This window comes from Suricata suricatta, chromosome 5, assembly GCF_006229205.1.
Source record: "Suricata suricatta isolate VVHF042 chromosome 5, meerkat_22Aug2017_6uvM2_HiC, whole genome shotgun sequence".
NCBI classification, from domain to species: Eukaryota; Metazoa; Chordata; class Mammalia; order Carnivora; family Herpestidae; genus Suricata; species Suricata suricatta.
Genome location: NC_043704.1, coordinates 1,970,688 through 1,990,226, shown reverse-complemented (window position 1 = coordinate 1,990,226; position 19,539 = coordinate 1,970,688). Strand labels below are relative to the sequence as shown.

The following is a 19,539-nucleotide window of genomic DNA, read 5'->3' as shown; positions in this document are numbered from 1 at the left end:
AGGCCGGGGGTTCAGAGCCCACGTGGCCCCGGGCCTCACCCGCAACTCCCGCGGCTGCGGAGCGGAGAGGGTGGGGAGCTGGGAGCCGGGGTGTGATAATCGATTTTCCGACGTATTTTGGATGGGAAATTACTGTTTCGTAAATTGCTCTATTCCGTCAATTCTATGAGGTGGGAGTAAATATTAACCTAGGTGCGCGGGCGCACGTGAGGCGGGGGAGGGGCGCGGGGCACGCGGGGGTGCTCTCCCCGTCACACACTCGGCTGCCCGGTGCCCCCCAGTTCCCGGAACCCTAGGGGAAGCGGATGGTTGAGCCGCGGGGAGGGGGGTCGGGGAGGGGCGGGAACGCAAAACTTGGAGCTTCCCAAGGATTTATTTATCCTAAACTGCCCCAAACTGCTCCTCCCGGCCTGTTTCCAAATCCACTGAAGTCTGGATCTCCCACCTGAAAACTCACACTTTAGAACCGTTTACTACCACCCGCATCCTTGTCCATGACCGTCCCGCACCCCCCACACTGGGCCGACTGGTGCGTGTGTCTGCGGGTGCAAGATGCACTCGGGGGGGCGTCGTGACCCCAAAAGGGCCTTGCGCTTTAAGATGGGGTTTCAGGTGGAGCGGGAACCAGCTGGGCGGCGCCAGGTGAGCCTGCCTCCCCAGGACGCAGGTACTTGGGGCAGGGCCCTCGGAGAACCGGGCTGGGTGAGGCTGGGTCCTTCGAGTCGGAACCCCGGTGTTCGGACCAGTTGCCAAGCGAGCGGCAGGCCCAGGTGCGCGGAGACTCGGTCGACTCGATCTTTGTCCCCAGCAGCTCCTTACCTCGCCTGAGGTCATGCCAGGCTAGGCAAGTCGCTAGAAAGGAGGCGCGGGGCTGCCGTGGGTTTCCGGGCCTCGTCTAGGAACAATTCTGGCCCGTCCTGTGGCCAGCCCCGCGCCTGCCCGGCCAGAGCGCTGGGGGCTGTCTGCCTCCCATGGTAAGGAGGGTCTGTGACCCAGGGGGCTTTTACAGGGTGAAAGAATCACCGCACGAGGAAGAAAAGATGCTGGTCCGCCTATGGCAGGGCTTTTCAAAGGGTTAGAGAAGGACGGGGGACATTCTTGAGTGGCCTCCGGGAAGACCTGAACCTCCCAAAAGAAGCTGGTGATCCCAAGGCTGGAAAGAACTACTGCTCTAAGGCCGTTGGGCAGCACAGCGAGGAGGCTGGTGTCTCTGGAAGAGGGCCAGCCCCACCGGCCTGGTGAATTTCCAGAGGGTGTGACTTGCAAAGGGTCTGGAGGTTTCTTAGTTCCTGTTGGCAGGCTCCACCTGGGCGTGTGTGGCCAGCCCTGGGCACTGGGCTGCATGGGGCCACCTGCACCAGGGGAAGCCGACCCGGCGGGGGCTGCTTCTGCTGAGGGCCAGCCTGGCCCCGTGTGCCCTGGAGGAGCAAGCGAGCACCCCAAAGCCTGGACTTACATCTCCACGCGAGGGCCCTTTACACCTTCAGCCCGGTTCTGCTCGGCCTCTCCGCCGTTTCACAGCACAACTGCCTGACGAAGCTCTGGGGAGCCGAGAGCCATGTGGCTGCCATCTGGGATCCACCCCGCTTCCCAGAGGGGCCATGGGCCCCCCTGAGCTGTGAGCTTCTGGTCGGGACTCCAGACCCACAGGCTTCCGGGGCATTTTCTCTTTTTTTTGTTTTATGCTTAGAGAGTGCAGGCAGGATAGGGACAGAGAGTCTTTTTTTTTTTTTTTTAATTTTTTTTAAATGTTTTATTTATTTTTGATACAGAGAGAGACAGAGTATGAGAGGGGGAGGGTCAGAGAGAGAGGGAGACACAGAACCGGAAGCAGGCTCCAGGCTCTGAGCTAGCCGTCAGCACAGAGCCTGACGCGGGGCTCGAACCCACGAACATGAGATCTGACCTGAGCCGAAGCCGGAGGCTTAACCGACTGAGCCACCCAGGCGCCCCGGGACAGAGAGTCTTAAGCAGGCTCAGCACAGAGCCCGATATGGGGCTCAATCCCACGACCCCGGGATTATGACCTAAGCGCAAATCAGAGTCAGACTCTCAGCTGACAGAGCCACCCAGGTGCCCCAGCGCCCTCCCCTCCTCTTCTTAAGAACAGTTTTAGTTTTCGGAAAAACTGGGAGGATTATAGACTCCCCTTAGGCCTGCTTCCTGAGAGTTTCCCTTTCAGCCAGGCCTGTGTGTACTTCTGTTACAATTAGTGAGCACAGCTGTGAGCTCAAGTCCGCGTCGCTGAGATGTCCTGGGTTTTCCCGAACACCCGCGACCGCCCCCGGGGTTCCGTGGGGAACACGCCTCATCCCTGCAGCTGTGCCGGCTCCCGTGGGACCTTCTCAGTCCCGGCCGGCTGCAGGCGGCCGCGCACCCAGCTGGGCTCTGTCGTCCCGGGCGCCCTGGACGCGGGAGAAGGGGCAGACAATGGCCGGCGGAGTTCAGTCCAGGCTTTCTGCAGATCGGGGTGTCGGCCCCGGGGAGCGAGGCAGGCCAGCAGCCCGGTGGGGCCTCGCCTCTGAGGGAGCCAGTCCCTGTCCAGCCTTCCATCCGCCCTTCCGTCTATTTGTCTCATCTATTTTAAGGTTGTGATTTTTAATTTTATTTTTTTAAGTTCGTTTATTTATCCTGAGAGAGTGAGCTCAGTCAGGGGAGGGGCAGGGGGGGAGAGAGAGAGAGAGAGAGAGAGAGAGAGAGAGAGAGAGAGAGACCCAAGCAGCCTCTGCACTGTCAGTGCAGAGCCGGAACTGAACTCACAAACTGCAAAACCTGAGCCCAAGTCGGGCACTCAGGCCACTGAGCCACCCAGGCGCCCCATTTTTTCTTTTTTCTTTTTTTAATGGAGCCAGCCGTCCCTGTGTGTGGCACTCACCACAGAAGCCCTTTGTACAACTTGGTGTTTTGTTTTCATGTCTGCATTGTGAAAAGATGCCACAGTCAGGTAAGCCCCGTATCCATCACCTCTGCGTAGGGACTTTTTTTTTGTGCGCGCTCACATACTGAGAAAACTTGAAAACTTCAATACCGTTTTATGGCTGAATACTATTCTGTCGTGTACCTGTGCCATGTTTGTACTGCCGCGTCTGTGATGGACGTTCTGTGTGTTTCCACGCTTTGCCTGCTGTGAGTCCTGTCGCTATGAACATGGTGCGCACATCTCTCTTTCCAGCTCTTTGGATGCTCTTCGGGCTATTTGAATGTGTAGAGCCCCCCCAGACCCCGCCCTGCCCAGGCCCACCCCTCCACCCCCCTCCCCTGCAGGGGGACCCGGGGAGCAGCATCAAAGCAGGCACTTCAGCAGGGGGTTAGAAATGGCCTGAACCAAGTCTCTCCCCCTCCCTTTGCCAGATCCAGGCATGCCTTCCGAGACACCGCAGGCGAAAACGGGGTCTGCAGGGTGCCCCCGCCTCTCAGGGGCACACCTGGGGAAAGGGAGCCTGGAGGAGGGGCCTCCGGGGGACAAAGAAGCCAAGGAGCGCCTGTGGATCCGTCCTGATGCCCCCAGCAGGTGTTCCTGGCAGCTGGGCAGGCCGGTCACGGATTCCCCGCATTACCACACTGCCTTGTAAGTGCTGGTAATGGTTTCTCCCTCCCCGCCTCTCCCCTCCCTCCTCTGTAGGAGAGTGAGCCTGTGCAGAAGCTGGGGGGGTGGAGAGGGGGAGACAGAGAGAACCCCTCCCAAACAGGCTACTCGCTGTCAGCCTGGAGCCCGATGCGGGGCTCAATCCCACAGACCATACGGTCATGAAATCAAGAGTTGGGCGCTTCACCGACTGAGCTGCCCAGACGCCCCGATTCTGGGATTAAATAAGAACTGAGGGGTGGTGGGCAGGTGCAGGCCTCAGTGGGGCTGATGGAAATGAAACCCTTACAATCCCGGAGCCCCAAACCCCACACGGGTCTTCGCGCTGGGAGCCGAGGAGGCCAGGTTGGCCGCCGGCCTGAAGCGATGAGCCCTGGCCGCCAAAACCAAGCGGAGCAGGGGGAGGCCTGTGTGTGGCCGGGGCTGGGGCTCCGCCAGGGACCGGGCTCCGGGCCCCTCACCTGGAAGGCCTGGCCGGAAAGGATGCTGTCGTCACCGGGTGGTGAGCCAGCGGCACGCCTGAGGGGTCACCTGGGGTCCCTTAAGGGGCCACCGAGCCACGTGCAGCCCGCCCGGCCGAGGCACACGGTCGTGCGGTGTCGGGGCTCCCCGCCAGGAGGACGCAAGACCGGGGCACCTTGGGGTGCTCAGGAGCCTGGTGCCGACAGCACAGGGGTGAGGGCACGAGGCGGGCGGGGACGCGGTGCCTCGGCCCAGGGTCTGGATAGGTGCCCGGGGCCCACCCACACAGGGATATCTGGGGAGGGGGATTGTCGGTGGTTCAGCCGTGGGAGGACTTAGAAGGAGGGCCGGGGCAGGGGGAGTGGCGGGGGGAGCGTGACTTACTGTCGGACGCTCTGGGGTCACCCTACCTGGTGAGTTCCTCCCCGGCTCCCACCCCCCAGCCCCTCAGGTGAGCTTCATGCGTGGCCTCGTGCTGAGTCAGGGACCCCAAGTTCTCTTGCTCCGAGTGGGTGGCCCCCTCCTCCTGGGCCTTAGCCCCCGCTGGGCACCCACCTCCGGAGGCTGTGAGGACAGTGCCATCTTGGCCCTTGCCTTGTATTTAACTAGTTAATGAGTCATCCCTTAGCCTCTCGCTGAGGGCCTGGCCTCCTCCTAAGGCCAAGGTCAGGAGCCCTTGGCCCCCCACCAAGCTTTCCTTCCACCTGCCTCCTCTGAGGCACCTCTGGCCTGGCCTGGGGCGACCCCTCCGCTCCCCGGAAGGCTGCCGTGGGAGGCCGCTGGGTCGGGTCCCAGCTTGTCCAGGCAGAGGCCTGTTTGGGCCCTCGGGGTGGAATGCAGCCTCCCGGTGCCCCCCCCCCCCCCCCCGGGGAGCTGGGCGGCCTGGGACCTGGTGCGGACCGGCTCCTGGAGCACTGGGCTCGCTAAAGCTTGAGAACCGTGGAGTGTGAGGAATCACAGGGGGTAGGAGGCCAAACTCACGTCCGGGGTACACGTCCCGGGCGGGTATTTGGTGAGTTCATCCTGGGCACAGACAGGAAGGTGCAGACTTGGCGTCAGTCCCTGAGGGGGAGGATGGAGGAAACCCCCCGGGGCCCGGCTGGAAATGCCTGTGTCCTGGTTGGCACACACACTGCTGGGCTGGCCACCCGCCGTCACCTGTCACCAGGCGGAAGACCAGGGTGAGGAAGCCAGTCGCTAGAATGAGAAGGGGGACAGCTGGTCCGTGATGAGGAAATCCCACCCTGAGCCTGGGGGTCCACCTGGGATTCGTGGTGACCTTGACCCCGGGGGCACCAGTGACTCCCCGAGCCTGACGTTTTCCGAATGATGCCCCGTGGCTGGGGCGGCTCTTGGGGCCATCGTCTGTCCCTGGTGGGGGCCAGGCAGTCTGAGGGGTCTCCGCTCTGGAGGGACGTTGTTTCCCCAAGGAAAAGAAAAGATGGACAAGGAATCCCAGGGCTGGGGAGCCGGAGGATGGGAGGAAGCGAAGGTTCCCAGGAAAGTCTTTCTGAACAGATGGACCGGGACCTGTCACTGAAGACAGTGTCGTCCACTCCAACCTCGTTTTTGGAAAGAACCTTTTTTAACGTTTATTCATTTTTGAGAGAGAGACAGAGACAGAGTATGAGTGGGGGAGGGGCAGAGAGAGGGAGACACAGAACCTGAAGCAGCTCCAGGCTCTGAGCTGTCAGCACAGAGCCCGCGGGGCTTGAACCCACAAACCACGAGATCATGACCTGAGCCGAAGTCGGAGCTTAACTGGGCCACGCAGGTGCCCGTGTGTTTGGAGATAATTTAACATAAAAAGTTGCAGAAATAAGACGGAGGGTTCTTACGTCCGTCACCCAGCTGCCCTCTGACACTGGCTCCGGTCGTCCAGGAAACGACCTTGGCGCAGACAGGGCCAGCTACACCCCAGGCGGGGCTGGCACTCCGGGGCTCGCAGGTGTCCTGACGCGTCACGCGTGCACACGTGAGCGTGAATGTGCCCGTGGCCTCTTACCCCGCGTGCACACTTGTGATATCACCGATTTGTTTCTTGAGACTTCTCCAAAGCAGTGTGCCGGACGGCCCGGTCTGAATAATCGTGGACATCTCTGTTTTAGGACAAAATCCCCCAAAATCTTGCCAGATATCCTGAAGAAAATTGGGGACACCCCCATGGTGAGAATCAGTAAGATCGGGAAGAAGTTTGGTCTCAAGTGTGAGCTCCGTGAGTACCTGGTGTCCCCGTCCTGTGCCCGGCCCAGCAGCAGCCCGGGGGGCCTAGGGACGTGGGGATGGACCGCTGGGACCCTCTGGGGGGCAGAGGGTCCAGGAAATGAGCCGGCTTCGGAATGTCCGAGACCACATCAGGTGGCATCAGAAAGGAAGCCTAGCAGTGGGGCGTGCTGGGGTGGAGGGGTGCGGGGGTGGGGCTGAGCCGGCCGCCCAGGTCGGGGCCTGAAGGAGGAGAGCCTGGAGCCCCTGGGAGCATGTTCTGGGCCCGCCTGGAAGGCAGAACTGAACCAGGAAGGAGCTTGATCTTCCCCAGCGTTCAGCTGGGTTTGTGGGGCTGGACCGTCCGTTCGGAGGCAGTGGGAATTGGGGAACCACATCTGGCCTTGTCCTCGGCGAGCAGGGGGGCCACCCACGGGCCTTCTCTGGGTTCCGGGGAGGGGCTTCTCTGCAGAAGCGGCGTCCAGGGACACAGGAGGGGGGATTTCTGCGCCATCGCCGGGCCTGGGCTCGAGCCCAAGTGGACTTGAACTCTGTCGCTCGGGGAGCCACAGGTGCCAAGGCCCTGCAGGAGGACCAGGCAGCTCGAACCCCAGGACACAGAGGGGACGGGTCACCAAGAGCCAGGGTGGGGTGGGGCTTGAGGGGGTCCCAGGACAGCCCCTAGGGAAGGGAGGTGGCCTGCCCGCGGCCTCAGCTGGTCGTCCCTCTAGCCCTCGGGGAAAGAATTTTCTAAGTGGTGAGCTGTGCACACTCATGGGCTCCGCTGGGGGTGCGGCTGCCTCTGGAGCCCTCACAGCCAGGGGCAGGCCGCCTCTGTGCCCGGTGGCAGTGAGCGGGGACCACAGGCTGGCACCCCGCAAGAGCAGGCCCGCTGCATGGCGACCCAGCACGTCCGCTTCACACGCGTGCGCACACCGCAGCTCAGACGGGTCACGAGGCGTCCCCGGCACCCTGGGCTGGTCCGCTCGGATCCTGGGGCCAGTGCTGGCCCTCCCGGGGGCCCATGGCAGTCACCAGTCATCGAGTGTGGGATGTGGAAGGGCCCCGGGGCGCAGGGCTGCTGAGCGGTCAGGTACCACCGCGTGTGCACACAGGCCCGCCAGGCGCTCTGCCCGGGTCTGGGGGCAAAAGTCCGTCTGGGGGTAGGATTTCAGAAATAGGGACTAGGAGGGACGTGGTCCTGCTGTGACTGGAGGCCCCTGCGTCCTTCTGTGCACATCTGGCGCCATGTCCCCTCCACCTTTACAAACAGGGCGGATTTGTGAGAGCTGGGGGGAGCCCACCCCAGGAAGGAGGAGCAGAGGCCCTGGACCGTGGGGAGGGGGCGGGGTCTCTGGGCGAGGGCCTCCCCGGTGAGCAGGGTGGTGGGAGGCAGGTCTGGAGGTTTGCAGGCCCCAGTTGAACGGGGCTGGGCTGTGACACGGGGCCGTCTGTCCTGCCTCCCGCCGGACCCCTGCCGCATGTCCGGCTCACTGCCGCTGAGCCCGCACTGCCCTCAGCGGGGCCCATCCACCCCGCAGGGAGCTCTTTGTGCCTCCTCCACTCAGAGTTGCCACGGGCTGGAGCGCAGGTGGCTGGGCAGGGGGGTTCCCAGTGGGCGCACTCGCTGCTCAGGGTGCCTTGGGGGGGGTGGGAGTGGAGGGGAGTGGCTTGCGGTCCCTAAGAGCTGGGCATCACTTAATGGGAGGTAGCAGGATCACTCGGGGGGCGGGGCCTCTTCCTGTCCTGACTGGTCCTCGACCCCCAGTGGCCAAGTGTGAGTTCTTCAACGCGGGCGGGAGCGTGAAGGACCGTATCAGCCTGCGCATGATCGAGGACGCCGAGCGGGCAGGGACCCTGAAGCCTGGGGACACTGTCATAGAGCCGACGTCCGGGAACACAGGTGGGGGGCGGGGCCACACATAATGTATGCGTTTGGAGGGCGGCGCCCGGGGAAAGCTGGAGGCCTTGGGTTCCATCTTCTCACCTTCATCCCTTCATCGCCTCTCTGGGGACACGTCCCCTCTGCGTTTCTACCCCAGGCTTTCTCTGCCCCGACTCCCTCACTCGAAGGCAGAGGGGACGACATCAGACCTTTTTGGTGTCTGAGCGCCCTCTCCCTGGGCGGTTCTGGCTGCAGGGTGGCACGGGCACCGGGCGGGGTCTGTGGGGCGCCGTGGTGCCCCTCACCCCGCGCACTGTCCCCAGGGATCGGGCTGGCCCTGGCTGCCGCCGTGAAGGGTTACCGCTGCGTCATCGTGATGCCGGAGAAGATGAGCACGGAGAAGGTGGGGGCAGGAGTCGTCCGCGGGGCCCGCCCTGCACACCGGGGATGGGGGAGGCGGGGGGCAGGACCCGCGGGCCTCACAATGCTCTGCAGGTGGATGTGCTGCGGGCCCTGGGGGCCGAGATCGTGAGGACACCCACCACCGCCAGATTTGACTCCCCGGAGTCCCACGTGGGGGTCGCCTGGAGGCTACGGAACGAGATCCCCAATTCTCACATCCTGGACCAGGTGAGGCCGTGGTCGGGGCGAGCATGCCCTCGGGAGTGGGGACCCCCGTCAGGGTCCGGGACGGGTGCCACGCCGGTGGCAGGAGCAGGGGGTCTGCAGAGGGGCCCGCGTGCTGGCACATGGTCACCGGCTCCCCCCGCCTGTCCCCCCGCCTCCGGCGGTTGCTGGCCAGGTCAGCCTCTGGCTCTCTGCCTTCTGTGTGGGCCCTGGGGGGCTCCGCTCAGCACCTGGGCCCAACAGCCTGTTGGGGGCACCGTGCACAAAAACCTCTTCCCCGCGACTCTGCCTCGCCCGGGTCACTTCGGGGTGAGCTCAGGAGTCGTGTCTTCTGGAGAGCTGGCTTTAATGTCCCGTGCTGGGTGCAGTTCCTAAAACTGCCCGTGCCGTTGGCCGCTCGCTTGCGCTGCGGGGACCCTCTGGGGCCTGCTCCGAGCTGTTCGCCTGATGCCCGGAGGCTGCCGTCAGCTCCGTGCCCTTGGCCGCACTCCCAGCCCTCTGCTGTGTCTCCACACAGTACCGCAACGCCAGCAACCCGCTCGCTCACTACGACACCACCGCCGAGGAGATCCTGGAGCAGTGTGACGGTGCGTCCTTCTGTCCTGCCCTCTGTCCGTCCTGACTGCGTGTATCCCTGCTTGCCTGGGAGTGCACAGGTCACCTGCCCTCTCCCTGGTAAACTCCTCTCCATCCTTCAGAACCCAGCTCAGATATCCCTTCTTTGTGAAATGCCTTCCGGAGCGTTTCCCTAGGGCGCTTTTCTCCCTGTGGTGTGCTTTTCCGAGTTTGCGGGGGCCTTGCCTGTGAGACCAAACAAATCGGGTGGTTCTGCCCGCGCGCCCAGCAGTAGGTCCTCCCCAACCTGCCGGAGCTCCTGCGCAGGGAGCTGAGTCTGCCCTGCGCTTCCTGCCTTTGAAAGGCCCTTGGCCTCAAGCAAGCCCGGGTCGAGTGCTGACCTCAGCGCTGGGGTTTTGCTCCAGAACCGGCCGGCAGCGCACGGTTGGCTTACTTCCTGCTCAGGCCTGCGTCTCCTTGGAGCCTTTGCACCCGCTCAGAGCCAAGCCCGTGGGGGTGGGGGTGGCGCTTCCTGATGGGTTCCAGGGAGACGTCGCCGGGCGATCGGCTCCATTGGCTCCCTGCCGGGAACCTGGTGTTGGCATCGGCTCACGAGCGACCTCGTTCCCGGCCCGGGAGCCAGGCGGTGAGGCCCAGGCATTTGCTCGCGCAGGTTTAATGTGTGAGAATTCTCTCCTTTGGCAAAAGCAGCCGTCTGCCTCAGCACCGGTGCCCGCATGGACTTGTCCGCGGGATGCCTGAGCGGGGCGCACGGCAGAGCCCAGATGAGTGGGCCGACCCTGAGGGGTTTATTCATCGCCTTTATCTTATCTTATTTTTATTTATTTTATTTTATCAATGTTTAGTTTTGAAACCTTTTTTTTTATCTTGTTTTTAAATTTTGTTTTTGTTCACTTTTGAGACTGAAGGAGACAGAGCACGAGCAGGGGAGGGGCAGCGAGAGGGAGACACAGAATCCGAAACAGACTCCAGGCTGTGAGCTGGCAGCACTGAGCCCGACGCGGGGCTCAGACCCACGAACTGTTAGATCACAACCTGAGCCGAAGTCAGATACTTAACCGACGGAGCCCCCAGGCGCCCCAACTTGTTCCCTCTGTACTTGAGTTCACTTGGTCCTCCCCAAAGCCTGACCACGTAAGGACACAGCGAAGGGCCTCCCCGTGGTGCATCCAGATGCCTTTACGGCTTCGCACCCAGTAGGGCTTTGGTGGCCGCGTGTCGCCCGGCAAAGATGCAGGGGAGCCCACTGGCTCGCTGTCACTGCGGATGCTTCCTTAGAGCTCCAGAACTCTCACAAAAGGCTGCTGAGACCCAGCGGTTTCTCTCTGGACCTTCTGAGAACTGGGCTTCGCTTCGGTGGCGTCTTTCCTTACCGCTGAGCCTGGCGATCCGGCTGGGCCGTGGCCGGAGGACGCAGGATGCCCTCCCTCACACAGCCTCTCCCACCAGGGCAGTTGGACATGCTGGTGGCCTCGGCGGGCACGGGCGGCACCATCACGGGCATCGCCAGGAAGCTGAAGGAGAAATGCCCAGGGTGCAAAGTGAGTGGCCCGGAGGCGGGCGGGCCTGGACGTGCGTGCGCCTCCCTCCTGTGGCCTGATCAGGCTCTGGGCGCCCCGGGCGGCCTCTGATCTGGAGCTGGAAGTTCCCCGTCCTCACGTTTCTGAGCGCTGGTCTCGAGCTGTGTCCGTATCTTCCCGGGAGTGACCCACGACCTAGCTGCCCAAATGCTCCAGGGGTGGGACAGTCGACTTGGGTGGCCTCCAAAGGATCATTCCAGAAGCTCTTAGGGTCATATCTTGCATGTGCTGCGCCTGTGGGGCATCTGGATTTGGAGTTGAACGTGGTCGTCCTGAGCACTTTTCTCTTTCCGGCCACTTCTCTGCCGTTTGTCCCCAGGGGCTCCCGCCGTCCCCACAGGGGCACTCGGGGCTTTCCTGGGGCGCCCTGCCCCCCTGGCTCTGCCCTGGGAAGCTACTCTGCGTCCCCCCCTCCGGCCACACGCCGTCCCCTGGGAGCGCCCCATGTGAGCGCTAACCTTGTGATCTCCCAGCCCCCGGGGACGGGGCCCACAGCGCAGGGCGGCTCTTGCCCGGGGCGGGACTGGCCATGCCGCCCCCTCTGCAGATCATCGGGGTGGACCCCGAGGGCTCCATCCTCGCGGAGCCCGAGGAGCTGAACCAGACGGAGCAGACGGTCTACGAGGTAGAAGGCATCGGCTACGACTTCATTCCCACGGTGCTGGACCGCACGGTAGGCAGGGCCAGCCCTCCACCCCTCCCCCCTGCACGGTTCCTGCCCTCTGGGTCCGTGCACCCTGGACCTGGTTTTCCAAGGGAGGGGCCACGGGAAAGTGGGCGCTGCGCGGGCGGGTGGGCGGGCGAAATGTGGTCTCCCCGCCAAGTGTAGGTAACGGGTGGCACCGTGTCAAGTGTGTGCTGTCGCCCCGCTGGGCAGGGACACCGAGATGGCTGCGTGCCCGGGCCAGGCTGCCGCACAGGGAGGGGGAGAGCGGGTGGGGGCCCGGGAAGCTGGGTGAGTGACGAGGACCCAGACAAGGCTCTTTCCAGGGGCCCCAGAGGGTAATTCTGTCAGAGGGTGGGCCGCAGGGACGGGGTTGTGCGGTGGGGAAGGGCGGGCGGTTTTCCAGCATGTGTTGGACCAGCGAGAACCAGAAAGTTCTAGGTTTTTAGACGTGAGAGTCCAATCACAGATGTGGGGCCGGGTCATGTCCACTGTGGGTCACGGCCTTGGGCATCAGGGGCCCCTGTAGGTTGCAGGGCCGCGGCCCCCCACAAAGTACCCAAGCCCTTCCAGAGCCTTCCGTGCGGTCCTGCCTGCAGGTGGTGGACAAGTGGTTCAAGAGCAACGACGAGGAGGCCTTTGCCTTCGCCCGGATGCTGATCGCACAGGAGGGCCTGCTGTGCGGTGAGTGCCGGGGGGCGCTGGGGTGCCGGCCGCGGGCCCTCGTCCCGAAGCTGCGGGGCCACGGGGCCGCTCTCCTCGGGTGCCGTCCATCCATCCGCCCCTCGGCAGGGCCGTCACGCTCCCAGAGGAGGGCAGGAGGCAGGATGGGCAGGAGGCGGGACGGGCTGGGGGGCGGGACCCACAACACGGCTGGAGCTCTGGGTCTGTGTTCCTGGGCCCCTGGGGGCACGTGCTTGGTCTCCCGTGTTGCGTGGCCCGCAGATCCGAGAAGGGGAGGAGCGTGCGCGGTGAGGGGCCCAGGACCCAGCAAGTCCCACGGCTCACCAGAGAAAGGAGGTGGCCTCACCTCTGCTCCAGGGGAGGAGGCGGTGGGGGCTGGGCTGGGAGGGGCCCTGTCCCCCGCTGGCCCCGCTGTGAGATTCTTGTCCTGGTGACTTTGGGGGTGTTTGGGGGTGAGGCTTTGAGGGCACCTCTTTTTTTTTTTTTTTTTTATCTTTTAATGTTTGCTTATTTTTGAGAGAGAGAGACAGAGCATGAGCAGGGGAGGGGCAGAGACAGAGGGAGACACAGAATCTGAAGCAGCTCCAGGCTCTGTGCTGTCAGCACAGAGCCCGATGCAGGGCTCGATCCCATGAACTGGGAGATCATGACCTGAGCCAAAGTCGGAGGTTAACTGACTGAGCCCCCAGGCGCCCCCTAGACACTTGGTTTTTCAGTCAGTCCGGGGCTGGGACAGGGTGCCGGGAAAGCCCTGGGGAGGCCGGGGGGCATGTGTCACGCAGGCCTCCAGGGTCACAGGAGATGGGACAACGCTCCCCACCAGCTGTTTCCTCGCAGAGCCCCAAGGCCCTCAAGGGAAGCAGCTAGACTTAGACCCCCATGGACTGACAGGCAGAGAGGACAGACGGCCCATGGTGGGGTGTCTGTGCTTCCTCAGGGAAGGGTTTAGGGACAAAAGCCTGGGCAGATGTGAAGCTCCGTACCGTAAGAGCAGTGCAGGTGCAGTGAGGAGTGGGGTCCTCCCCGGAGCCAGGCCCTGCTGGGGGCCCCCAGGACCCCCAGGCTCGCAGGCAGGTGGGCGCAGGCACTCGGGGACCCTGCCCGCCCCCAGGATCCCCCCCAGGCTCCCAGGCAGGTGGGCGCAGACACTTGGGGACCCTGCCCATCCCCAGGATTCCCCCCAGCTCCTTGAAGGTGGTCCAGGTGCTCACAACCGTGCCCTCTCCCGCCCTGCAGGTGGCAGTGCCGGCAGCGCCATGTCCGTGGCCGTGAAGGCTGCCCGCGAGCTGAAGGAGGGCCAGCGCTGCGTGGTGATTCTGCCGGACTCCGTGCGCAACTACATGTAAGACGCGCCCTCCCCCCTCCCCCAGCCTGTGCCCCGCCCCCGTGCCCCGCTGTCCTTCCGAGCCCAGCGCTTCCCAGGGGCTTTTGCTGCTGGGGACCCCTGCGAGCCGCCTGCAGCTCCCTGGCCCCCAGGCTCCTGTGTCAGCCTGTGTTGTACCCGTGCTGGGTCTTCTAGACATATTTAAAAGTCTGAACCCCTTCTCCGCGGCGCTGGCGTCTGGCAGAGCGCCCCCTGGAGGGGCTTCCTTGCCCATCTGCAGCCCCTCCTGCCCCCTTGCTCCTCCCACACGGCTCCTATGCGCTGCCCTCCCCCACCTGCCCTGTTGCCGCCTCTCCCTGCTGACTGAGGGCCTCCCTGCCTGTGCTCAGAGGGCCCTTTGGGACCTGCTGGGAGTGTCCGGCTGGTGGCTCCCATGGCCCCTTCCAGCCCGATGGTGCTGGTGCATTGTGTGTCCTGGCCCTGACGGCTGTAGGCCCAGCCTGTGGCCCCTGGCCTGTGGGCCAGCTTGTGCTAGAGCATGCTTCTGGGGGACAGGGAGCTGAGGACCCCTCTGGCCCCCCCAACCCTCACGCCCCCCCCCATAGACCAGGCGCCCCAGGATGCCCTCAGCTGCTCCTGGTGGGCACTCCAAGCTGGTTCCCAGGGGTGCAGTGATTCACAGCGGGTTCCCACTGCCAAGTTTCCCTGAGCTGGGCTGCCCATCTCCCCATGAGCAGGACAGGCCTGCTGTGTGTGCATATGATGCGTGTGAGTGTGTGTATGCCGAAGTGTGAAAGAGGGTGTGAGAGACGGGGCGGGTCGGGGAGAGAGAAAGGGTGGTGTGTAGGGGAGAACTGGAGCAGGGGTGCGGGTATGAGTGGGCAGGCGTCGGGGGAGACAGGGCAGGTGTATGTGGGAGTGGGCGAGTGGGTGGGTGTTGGGGGGAGACAGGGCGGGTGTATGTGGGAGACGGGGCAGGGGTGGCGGTGGGAGAGTGGGCAGGTGTTGGGGGAGATGGGCTGAGTGGGGCGAGTGGGAGACGGGGCAGGGGTTGCAGGGAGAGATGGGGCGGGTGTGAGCGACAGCTCGAGGTGGTCACGTGACGGACCGAGCGTGTCCTCCCGCTCGGGGTCCTGGTCAGCCGGTGGCAGGTAGGGCAGGTCCCAGGCAGGCAGCCCCGAGCCCCGCGGCCCCTCGGCTGGGGGAGGGGGGCGGCCCGCGGGCTCAGGCTCCGGACAGACTCCGCTCCGTGCTCCCGCAGACAGGTGCCAGCTCGCGGGTTGACCAGGTGCCCCCACTGCGGTCCCCGCTGGGTTTCCAAGGCCTGGCTCCCAGCCTCCCCTGCAGCACCCCCACCCACTCAGGGTCTCTGCTGGACCCCTGGTGTCCGGCGAGAGGTGCTGGGCGTGGCTGCCCCGCCCCGTGTGGGCAGAGGGGTGGTGAGACCCTCCGGCCAGGCCCCGGTGGCTTCTTGACGCCTGCAGGTCCAAGTTCCTGAGCGACAGATGGATGCTGCAGAAGGGCTTCCTGAAGGAGGAGGACTTGAGCGTGGCGAAGCCGTGGTAAGGGTGTCTCTGGGCGGAGACCATGCCAGGCCCCGCCAGCAAGGCCCCCGCGCCCCGCCCGCCCCCACCCGCCGCCCGACGCTTGTGTTGATGGTGCGGGTCCTCACGCCTCGCCTCCTGGTTCTCGGCCGGCCCGGCCCTCTTCCCCAGGTGGTGGCACCTCCAAGTTCAGGAGCTGAGCCTGTCGGCCCCGCTGACAGTGCTGCCCACGGTCACGTGCCAGCACACCATCGAGATCCTCCGTGACAAGGGCTTTGACCAGGTGCCCGTGGTCGACGAATCGGGGTGAGTGTCTGCCACCCCCACCCAGGGGCTCTGCCCGGGGCTGAGGGGCCAGGCTCCATGCTCCCGGACAGGGGGCCATGAGGGCCCCGCGCAGACCGGCTGACCGTGGCCACTGCACAGAGCTGCTGAGAGCAGCGGGTGGCCCACTGGACGTCTTGCTCTTGAGCACCCGCCACGCCGGCTCTTAGGGCCCAAGGGCCCCTCCCGCCGCCCTGTGCTCTGGGCACGTGTCTGGAGGTGGCGGTCCAGGACGGGCCGTGCTCTGGCCCGTGTCCAGCACTGAGAGGCCGTGGCCGCCAGGCGCGGGTGAGTGGTGTCCCCAGTCTCCCGAGACCATCCCAATTCTAGAACCAAGTCCACGACCTGGGGTGCTGCCAGCTGGTTACCCAGGACGCTGGTCAGAAGGCAAAGCCCGAGACTCACTGGGTTGCGGTCCGCGGCCCTGGACAGGCAGCTCCCAGCTTGGGCGTCGGTCACTGCGGTCCCCTCCCCCCACGCAGGCACCGCACGTGCCGGCCGAATTCTCAGGAATGGCACGTCTGGCCACGGAGCACTCTGACGCGAGGGAGGGTGTCTCTGGCGGGTTCTGCCCCGGGGACGAAGCAGGTGCCTGCCCTGACCCCTGACCCCCGTTTCCCAGGGCGATCCTGGGCATGGTGACGCTGGGGAACATGCTGTCGTCCCTGCTCGCTGGGAAGGTTCAGCCGTCAGACCAAGTTCAGAAAGTCCTCTGTAAGCAGTTCAAACAGGTATGAGCTCCGTTTCGCTGGAGAGGTGGGCCTGCGCTTGGAGGCGGGGCTCAGTGCTCCCTGGGACTGGTGCCGGGGCCCCTGCTGCACCAGAGACCATGAATCCGAGGGCCTGCCCCAGCCTCACCCCGGGTCACAGGCCCGAGGCCGCCGGAGCCAAGCCGGGCGCCCACCGGCGTGATCGCGCATGACGCCGGCCTGTGCCTTCCCGGTGAACGTCCAGGCCGAGAAGACGCGGGAACCGTGCGTGGGCCCCGCGGTCAGGTGCCGGCTCGCTCCGTCCCCACCTCGCCGTGCTCCCCGCTCCCTTCGGGTCATTTAAAACTGGGGAGAGCTTTCAAACGCAAGCATGGTCTCAGCGGAGGTCACCTCAGAGATGACCCGTGCGTTTACTGCCAGCCTGCTTCCCGGGCGCGGGGATGACATCTGTCCTCGGGGAGCGCCCCCCACCAGACAGCATCCTCACGCTGGTTCCTAAGTGAACGTGGACACAGAGACGGGCCGCTGAGGCCTCTTGCTGACAGCAGACACCCTCCCCCTGGACGTGTGGCCACCGTGACTGCGTCTCGGTCGGGCCGAGAGGGGTGCCGGGGTTGTGCCCGAAGCCCGCGTCGGGTCTTTGCTGAGGTCCGCGCTGGGTGTTGGCAATGTTGGGGGGGGTCGGTGAGCGGGGCGACAGGCCTCAGGCGGGGGCCGGGGTCTCTGTGCACAGCTGCTCTGCCAGCCCCACCCCCATCCTGATCTTCCTTCCTGGATCTTCTGTCCGTTCCGTATTCCCCCCATTCCGTCTCCCGTCTCGCCAGAGGCACACTCCTCGTGAGGCCGGGGTCAAGTGCGCTTGCATGGCTCGTGGGACCCTGGGCCCTGTCTGCGTCTGACCGTAGGCTCTCATGGTTTGTCTTGAGCAGACGTGCAGGCTGAGCGCCCACATCTGCCTTCTCCACACAGTCCCCTGTTGTGACTACGTCTTACACTGGTGGTTGCTGGACGGTGACTGATATGTCCCCTGTTGTCTAGGGCCCACGGGTGTGACAAATGTGTCCATTCCAATAGCCTGCTGACCACTACTGTGTGTGAACCCCTCTCCACGTCTGTCTCCCTGAGCTTTGAGAGAAAGCAGGGGAGGAGCAGAGAGAGAGAGGGAGACACAGAATCCGAAGCAGGCTCCAGGTTCTGAGCTGTCAGCACAGAGCCTGATGCAGGGCTCAGACCCACAGACCATGAGATCATGACCTGAGCTGAATGTCAAAGTTGGACACTTAATCAGCGGAGCCCCCCAGGCGCCCCTCCGTGAGCTTTTCGTTAGTTCTGCCTTAGCCAGAATGTCCGACTTGGGGTCAGACTGTGGGAGGCCTTTCTAACGGCTCTGCCCTGCAGCTGTATGTGCAGAAGGCCCCAGCAGAATGTTCTGGAGCGATGCCCAGCCTTTCCTGTGCTTCGCTCCTTTCGTGGTCCGGCCCGGCAGGCAGCGGCCCTTGGGCTCTGCCAGCCTGAGGCCTGGCCGGGCCGCCCGGGAGCACTGACCGCACCTTCCCCTCCAGATCCGCCTGACCGACCCGCTGGGCGGGCTCTCGCGCATCCTGGAGACGGACCACTTCGCCCTGGTGGTCCACGAGCAGATCCAGTGTGAGTGGGCCTGCGGCGGGCCGGGCGCCGGGGGGGGGGGGCCTCCAGTATGGGGCTGTGGGCTGGGGGGACCCCTCCGTGGGCCCTGCCAGGGAGGCCACAGGGCTTTTGAACTGCCGCGCACAGAGCCCCTTCTGGGCCTCCTGGGCGGGTCCCCACCGGCCAGGGGATGCGTCCGGTCCCAGGTGAGGACAAGAGCTGGAGAAATGAGAATCGCGAGGGACCCAGAGCCGGTCCCCCTCCCGGCAGGGGCTGGTCTTGGGGCCTGGGCTGTCCCGCGTCTAACCCCTCTCCCATCCTTGGCTCGACAGCGCAGGACCTGGCCTTGCTGGGTGTGGGGGGGGCCCTCAGGTATGTCCCCGCGCTGGACATGGCTCAGTGGTCACAGCCGGAGCCCCCAAGGGTGGAAGAGGGCGTCTGGGTCCTGGACCCCCTGGCTTGAGGGGGAGGGTTCTTCCTCCAAGTCGGTTTACGCACATTGGAACTTATACCAAAAAAAAAAAAAAAAAGGAGTCCCACCTTCAGAGGCACACCTGACGGCATTTCCCCAGCTGCCTCCCGGGCTGCCTGGGCCTGTGGTCCTTCCCAGAACGCCTGCGCGCCGGGCTCCAGGTTCCCCCGGCCGGTCTGCAGGGCAGATTATCGAGGCCGCTCGGGACCACCCTCCCCTGCAGTGCGGGCAGCCCTTCCCCCCAGAGCTCTGGGCACGCCAGCTGGGCACCCCACCCGCTGGGACCTCTGCCCTCAAGGGCAAGAGACATGGTGCTGGGGGGAGGGGGCGCCTGGCCCTCCGTGCGTCCGTCACGGCTCTCCGGCAAAGCCACCACTAGGAAGTGTGGACATGGGGAAGGAGCCCTAGTGGGAGGCGCTGGCTCACGTGCCCAGGCTGGTGGGCGCCGGGAGCTGCAGGGTGAGTGGGCAGGGCAGGCTCAAGACCCAGGAAGAGCCAGGGTTTCAGTTCGAGTCCAAAGACAGGAACAGTTTGCTCTGATTCAAAAAGAGGCAGCTTTTTTGTTCTATTCAGGCCTTTGGCTGATTAGGTAAGGCCCACCATGCTAGGGAGGGCCCTCTCCTCCATGTACCCAGTCAAACACCAGGTCTCACCCAAAGACAGCCAGAGTAAAGTCCGGCCAAATATCTGGGCACCCTGTGATGTGTCAAGTGGACACATAAAATTAACTGTCTTAAAACCCCTCTCTGTGCGTGGCCCGCACAGCGCAGCGGGCCGGGGCTGGCGTCCATGCAGCCTGAGAGAAAGGCATGGGTCTGAGGACAGGCGGGAGGCAGGAGCTGAGGTAGTGGGGGGTGTGGGAGGTGCTGGAACTTCTGCCAAATCTCAAGCCCCGGGCACCCAGGGGGGCCCTCGGGTGGTCTACTCAGTGCCGCCCGGGCGTCCGGCCCGCCCCGCTCTCTGCAGGGCCGCCCAGGTGCCTGTGTCAGAGGACGGCCCGGGGCGTCGGGCCCGCTGGGGCGCGGAGCAGACACTGGGCGCCGCCTCTGAGCCGCCCCAGCGGAGACCCGTCCCCACCTGCCGCCTTGCCCCTCCTCAGACCACAGCACCGGGACGTCCACTAAGAGGCAGGTGGTGTTCGGGGTCGTCACTGCCATCGACTTGCTGCACTTCGTGGCCGCTCAGGAGCACGACCGGAAGCCCAGGTCAGGCAGCACCGAGGAGCCCAGAGCTGCCGGGGCCGCCGCGCAGCCGTGACCGCCCCGCGTTCGCA

General features: G+C 64.5%; 1 protein-coding gene across 1 annotated transcript in view; it reads left to right on the top strand.

The window, feature by feature from the left end:
* Positions 1-2,852: 2,852 nt before the first annotated feature.
* CBS (cystathionine beta-synthase) overlaps positions 2,853-19,539 on the top strand; it is a 17,298-nt gene continuing 611 nt past the window's right edge. Inside the window, exons 1-16 of the mRNA XM_029938839.1 lie at positions 2,853-2,944; positions 3,352-3,568; positions 6,157-6,263; positions 8,019-8,153; positions 8,459-8,538; positions 8,631-8,765; positions 9,280-9,349; positions 10,788-10,879; positions 11,466-11,591; positions 12,182-12,266; positions 13,503-13,608; positions 15,075-15,152; positions 15,306-15,440; positions 16,081-16,189; positions 17,731-17,815; positions 19,366-19,525. Of these exons, the coding sequence (XP_029794699.1) occupies positions 2,932-2,944; positions 3,352-3,568; positions 6,157-6,263; positions 8,019-8,153; positions 8,459-8,538; positions 8,631-8,765; positions 9,280-9,349; positions 10,788-10,879; positions 11,466-11,591; positions 12,182-12,266; positions 13,503-13,608; positions 15,075-15,152; positions 15,306-15,440; positions 16,081-16,189; positions 17,731-17,815; positions 19,366-19,523 (1,731 nt within the window). The 5' untranslated portion in view covers positions 2,853-2,931 and the 3' untranslated portion in view covers positions 19,524-19,525. The remainder of the gene's footprint in view (positions 2,945-3,351; positions 3,569-6,156; positions 6,264-8,018; positions 8,154-8,458; positions 8,539-8,630; positions 8,766-9,279; positions 9,350-10,787; positions 10,880-11,465; positions 11,592-12,181; positions 12,267-13,502; positions 13,609-15,074; positions 15,153-15,305; positions 15,441-16,080; positions 16,190-17,730; positions 17,816-19,365; positions 19,526-19,539) is intronic.